This window comes from Oenanthe melanoleuca, chromosome 1, assembly GCF_029582105.1.
Source record: "Oenanthe melanoleuca isolate GR-GAL-2019-014 chromosome 1, OMel1.0, whole genome shotgun sequence".
NCBI classification, from domain to species: domain Eukaryota; kingdom Metazoa; phylum Chordata; class Aves; order Passeriformes; family Muscicapidae; genus Oenanthe; species Oenanthe melanoleuca.
The window spans coordinates 24,757,387-24,763,908 of NC_079333.1; the positions used below are offsets into that span (position 1 = coordinate 24,757,387).

Genomic DNA, 6,522 nt, shown 5'->3' on the forward strand with positions numbered 1-6,522 from the left:
GAAGAGAGTGATATTCCCCTCTCCAGCAAGGAAAGCAGAATGGGCAGCTTTCAGTTTCAGAAACCAATTAGGTAGAAACTGCTATCAAAGCAATAGAGAGGGCCCTACCCTAACTGGGCTGAGAAACACCAGGTGGTATTATCTCAATCAGTTTTTCCAGTTTCAACAGTCCCACTCACTCCTTCTCGCTGAAGGCGCCCAGAGTGCCCTTTTACAAGGCTCTTCCCACATACCTACCTGGACACCACACATAAACTAAACTATCACTTAGACACCACTGCTAACTAAAAAGCACTGACTTTTATGTAGTGGCTTGTAGAATAGCTACTAAAAGAGCAACAAACTCACAGACTTTTTTCCTTCATGAACCACTTTTTAAGAGTCATCAAGCTCTGTGTGAACAACACACAGTAATACAGGCTTACCAAGCTACTGCGCTTTCACAAGATTTTACAATACAGAAAAAAACTGCCAATCTAAGAAGAAAAGAAAAGCTTCAACAAACCCAAAGTTTGGCACCACTATAGCATTCTCCCATGGAGTCTAAAATGAATTATTACAAGACTGTCCTTTAGATTTTGCAATCAAGAGTTTGTGGTGAACATCAGAATTAGCTAAAGCAAATAAAATTGCCTTCCTCACCCTCCAAGTTGGCAAATCCTGCATAAACAATTACAGACCCATGACACTCACACATGAAGTAAACAACTCTTCATGGCAAGTGTTAGCCAAGACATTATTTACTGCAGACCATCAAGACAATTGGCTACAGTTACAGTAAGTACTGCTGTCTGCAAGGACTTGAAACACATATTTCCTGAAAGCTAAGAGAAGGGGGAAAAAAAAAAAAAAGGTCATTCTACAGTCATTAGATGCAAATTCTCAAACTGCAAACTTTGAGACTTCTATTTTTATACTGACATTTTTGGTCATGTGTTGCATGACTACCTTTATATTTCACAATTACTTTTGTCCCATTTGAGAAACAAGGTGCATCCGTAAACAGTGCAAGAGCAACCAGATGAAGAACAAAAGAAAACTTCAAGCTCCTGCCTCTTCTCATTCTATTATGAGCAGGCTGATAGTATTAGCAAGTGGAAAACTGGAAGCTTAGCTCCCTCTTTTTGATGGACAGGCTTAACACAAGGAATACACACGCTGTTTTTTTGTTCAGGGAAAGCCTACAAACCCAGCAACACAGACCTACACAAAAAATACTCTATTTGAGGACTATTTCAATGTAGAAATCCATATGGTTGAGTGATTTCACATCCACCAAAATATAAAAATAGAAATAAAAAATAGTTAGACTTCAAAAGACAGATGTATGTTTTGAAAGAGATACATGAAGTCCACAGGATTCCTACTGTTGCAAAGATGTTAAAACCTTTGTACATATCCCTGACAGAGCAACGAGAACAGCTTGCATGAGAAGTCATCTTTCTCAACAGCCAAAGCGGAAGCAGCTGTTGGTAATCCCCCATCCTTCCATTCAAAGCTTTATTCACTTACCTACTTCTGAGAACAAAGTATTGTAATTTCAATCTAATAAACTGCACAGCAAAGAGATGAAAAATCCTTGCTCACTCTTTCCTCCCCATATACCTTGGGAAGAAGGGCAATCACAGTACGGTTCTAGTTCTGCTCCTCTCAGGAAAGACAAGGAACAATGAACCCTTCTCCAGTATTTTACTAATCTTTTTCTCATCCCTTAGATTCATCCTTCCTACACAACTGTTGCAGTGCTCAGCCAGGAGAAGCAATAGCTGCAAGAGACATCAAGAGCAAGAGTGACTTCATTTGATTTCACCCCTCCTTATAAATAAGAGCAAAAAGGCAAGTCAGGTTTTGCTTCCAAAAGACCCACACCAAGTCAGAGTCATTAAAGATGTCCCAGACACTCAAAAGATACCAATCCATCAACTTTAGCCTTCCTCACAAGGACTCTTTTGTCTCAGCTTTAATTCAAACTGGCTCAGAAGATAACTAAGTATCAGGCTATAAATATACATCAAAATGAAAGAGCCATAACTCTGTTTGCCACACAAGAAGTCCACACTGGCAACACACAGATTGCTACATCATGTCATAAGATGTTACCAAGATTCTGCTAGGCAGAAAAAGAAAACCTTTTTTGACAATCTGGATTTTTTTCACTTAAAAAGCAAAGGGAAACAACAACAACAACCACAAAAAACCACACACAAAAAAAACCCAAAACAAACAAACAAACAAACAAACAATAAAGGAAAAAAAAAAAAAAAAAAAAAAAAAAAAAACCAACAGAAAACAAAAACCTACCCAACTCCTCCCTCCAAAAGTTTACTTCCCAGGCTGCCTTACATGGCTGGATTAACTGAAAATATAAACTGCATGTCCCACAGAATCCTTAAACGTGGTTCTCTTGCTTTGTTCTGACATTTTTTTTCCAGACAGCAGAAGAACCAGGAGCACATGATTAGAGCGACTGGGGGGGTTATCACAAATGCATGCGCTTTATGCTACGGCCTTTGTTTCTCCCTCAGTGTTTTACACTTGGGATTGAACCATATTTGCAAACTTGTTAGTCTGCACCAGTTAGAACCCTCTTCACCAGCAAGCATGTGTCTCATCTTTGATCTCAAATAAACGGGAAGGCAGCATCAATGACCTTTCAAGAATCAAGCTGTAGAACCTGAATAAGACAAATTTATTTATTGAGTATGATAGGTTGAGGTCACTCTTGGTTTAGACAGCCACCTGTAGAAATACTCATCAACAAGACCTGCTTTCCATTCCACAGGCACATAAAGTAAGCCTGTAAATTAAAATGGAGTCATCCACAGTTCGTACAGATCAACAATCCTTAATAAATACTAATGCTGGACCTGATCAAACCTACGCTGTCGTGCCGCTAATATGGGTTAATTGCACCCATGGTTTTTGGAGTGCTGCTAGCACTCTGATTCTTCAGATGCAAGATGGACAGCCCCTGAGCCAAAACCTCTCTTCAAGGCTTCAACCACAGTGGAAGACATTTCAGTGCAAAAAATCTATCAAATTTCTCATCTGTCAAAAAACTCACAATCTCCCAGTGCTTTAGTATGAAACACACAAGTCCCTGCAATGGATGCAGGCATGCACCCAGAGAGCCATGTCAGGTGTCACTTTACATGAATATCAAATAGATAAATCAGATGGGAATGCATACTGAGCACTCCTGATCCCATAAAAATGTCATCTTTCACTCCCGTAAGAAAAAAGAAAATATCTCTAGAAACTACATTGTTCATGTGAATCTGGAAGAACAATTCAGTTCTTAATGTGAACATTCTCAAATCAGGAGTAAAGAAATTCCATATGATACACACCTAACTGATCTATAGCAACTCAGAACTGGGCCTTTTTGTATCAGCACTGTACATTTGTTCAGGTTGAACTCATATTTTTAATTCACATAAACTAGCTAACCCCAACGGATAGAATACGAAGAACAGGCTCACACTAAGCATGATTTCTGACATGTCTGTGCAGAATAAAGCACAGGCCTCATTCTTAAAAATATTCCTCTGATCAGAAAATTGGAAAATTAATGTCAAGCTTGACGTGGGCCCATGGAGTAGTTATTTCAAAATAAGCATTTTCTTATACCTTCTTCTGAGCATTTTACCACAGCCTGGAGGATATTAGAGACACCTTTTGTAAGCTCCCCTCCCCCTCCTTCTTTTTTTTTAATGGGCCGGACTAAAAGGTGCTCACACCCGGTCTACGGGTGCATGGAAAAACCTTCCATGCTCTCTCTCCTTCGCAGCCAGGAGCGCTTAAGAAAACCCTCCAAAAAACACATAATGAACGTGAATGTCACGGTCATACCTGTGTGCCCGCAATTCGTTTCATCATTTCGGTGAGGGGGGGGAGGGGGGGGGGAGGGGAGAGAATGAAAAGGAAATACAGGCTACGGAGCTCCGAATCCGTTTCACAAAGGGGGAAAAAATGGCTTTTTAATGAGCCAAAGGCCGCTGGCAACGACCAGGAGCTAAGGACGAAGACAAAACTACCGGGATTTTCCGTTCAGCAGGCCCCGAACGGAGCGGCGGCGTGCGCCTATTCAAGGTTAATGGTGGCGGGGGGAAGGGGAGAGAAAGGAGCTGCCGAGGCCGGGGCCGGGCTTCGTTCGCCGCTCCCCGCCTAGGCGAAGGGCGGGTGCCTCCCCGGCCCTCATCCCCCCACCCGAGAGAGGTAGGATACTCACGGCTGACTTTCATGCTGCCGAAGGCTGAGGGCTGCTGCACCGGCTTACAGCTCTCCGCGAAGGAGGTGGTCCTGGGCCGCCCGGACATGGTCTCTCCCGCTCTGCCCCAACGACGATCACCTCTCTCCTCTTCCTGCCTTCGCCCTCCGCCTCGCCCCGGCGGGCCCTCCTGCCGCTCCCTCACTCGCTCAGCTGCAGGAGACGGGTGGGACACGCCACATGAAACGCCGGGACCCCCCCTTCCCCCCCCCCCGCGGAAGCCCCCTCCCCTCTCGGTCTCTGTCGTCCGGCGGCTGCTTCTTCCTCTTCTCCTGCCTCCTCTTGCTCCTCCTCACGCCGTTCGCTCCTCACACGACCATCCTTCCCGGCCGCGCCGCTGGGTCCGAGAGCCACCCCCCCCCAGCGCCGCTCCCGAGCAAGGGGGTTTCGCTGGGCCTCGCTGCCCCCACCGCGGGCGCCAGTCACATGGGGCGGAGACTCGCGGCCCGGCTCCTTCGATCTCGCCGCCGCCGCCGCGTTTCTGTCCTTTTATTTGCTTTATCTCTTTATTTTTCCTTTTCTTCTTTTTCTTCCTTCTCTTCCTTCCCCGCTCGCCGTTCCTCTCCTTCCCTCTCACCTCTGAGGGAGGCGGTAGGCAACGGGACTATTTTTTTTTCCCCGGCGGAGGGATCTCGGGGCTCCACAGAGACGAGGCGAGTCGCAATAGGATCCGGTGGTGGCGGCGGGATTCGCGGAGCGCGGAGGGAGGTGAGACGGCCAGGCGGCCTCGCTGCTCGCTGACGCTGCTACTCAGTGCGGCGCTGAGGCGGCGGTGGCTCCGGTGCTGCGGCTGCTCATTGCGCCCGCACGGGCAGCTTGCGGCGGCTCAGGCAGGGCACGCTGCACTGCGGGAGGCGGCCGGCGGCGATGGCACGGGCCATAACGGCGGCAGCTCCCCTACTTCTCCTCAGCCCGGTTTCAGAGCGCTGGCGGCGGTTGCTGCTGCTTCCCCAGGTGCCCAAGGCACATAGGACTCGTCGGCCCGGCTGAAGGCTCTCGCCGGGCCCCCCTCCCCGTTCCTGCCGATCAGTCCCTTTGTCCTCGCTGCTCCCTCCGCTGCGTACCGGGTTCCCGCCGCTGCGCTCTGTGCGTGCGCCAAAGCTGCGCAGCCGCCCGTACCCGCCGCCGCCCCACGCTACAGAGCAGCCGTAAGCGCCGTCTGTGAATACCCTACCGAAGAACACGGCGCGCCCGACAGCCCCCGGCCCGAGGCCGTTACGGAAACGCCCGAGCCTTCTCGGAGCCAATCCTGTGGCCGTTACATGAATGCCTGTAACTGTCCGGAACCAATGACGGAACCACCGCGGGCTCGACCGATTCTTCCCGAAGTGAAGCGGAGACCCAATCGGAGCACGCCGCCGCCGCCCTAGCAGCGCGGGCGGGCGGCCAATGGGAAGGAGGGCTCTCTTCCGGCCATCGCCGGGCTAACCCGAGTGGAGCCGAGGAGAGAGAGCCAATCAGGGGGCGCGATGCCTCCGTCATCCAGCCCTGGGACAATTTCAAGCCGCAGCCCGAGGCGGAGAGCTGCGACGAGCTGCGATTGGCTGGAGACGATGAGGCTGCCTGTACGGGACCAATCGCGAGGCGCGGGGCCACGGGCTAGCCCGCTCCCGATGGGGCACGGCTGTGCGCCTCTGCGGAGGAGGGGGGAGCGCGCATGCGCAACGCGGCCGGGCACCGCCCTTCCGGCGCGCCCCCGCGGCTCGTCCCCTCGGGAGCGTGCTTGGGGCAGCGCCAAAGGAAACCCTAAGTTGCGGGGTTTGTGCCTAAAACTTGTCAGACACAGGGGTGTTGCGGTTCTGCTTCATTGAGCCGTGAAAGAAATGGCGCTGACGCGCACGGTGCTGTCATAGAATCACAGAATTGTTTGGGTTGAAACGGATCTTAAATACTCTTCAGTTCCCACCCCCCTGCCACGGGTAGGAACTAAACCAGGTTGCTCCAAGCCCATCCAACCTGGCCTCAAATATTTCCAGGGATGGGCCATCCACAACTCCTCCGGGTAGCCTGTTCCAGTGTCTCACCCACCCTCAGGGTAAACTGAATATCTACTCTAACCCTACGTTCTTTTCAGTTTGAAGCCATTCCCTTTTGTTTGGTCACGACAAAGTCTTGTAAACAGTCTCTCTCCAGCTTTCTGGGGGGAGACAGGAGGCAGAAGCTGTCGTGGATGTGGTTCACGAAGCGATTGTGAACCCGTTCTGCACAAACTGGGCCAAAGAGGGGAAAAAAGGTCAAGACTCACAAAGTCC

At 49.6% G+C, this 6,522-nt stretch overlaps 1 protein-coding gene across 2 annotated transcripts in view; it reads right to left on the reverse strand.

Moving 5' to 3' along the window:
- GSK3B (glycogen synthase kinase 3 beta) overlaps positions 1–4,335 on the reverse strand; it is a 146,207-nt gene extending 141,872 nt beyond the window's left edge. For both annotated transcript variants that reach the window (XM_056494430.1, XM_056494422.1), the window contains exon 1: positions 4,232–4,335. In XM_056494430.1, the coding sequence (XP_056350405.1) occupies positions 4,232–4,319 (88 nt within the window). In that variant the 5' untranslated portion in view covers positions 4,320–4,335. The remainder of the gene's footprint in view (positions 1–4,231) is intronic.
- Between the last annotated feature and the right edge of the window lie 2,187 nt (positions 4,336–6,522).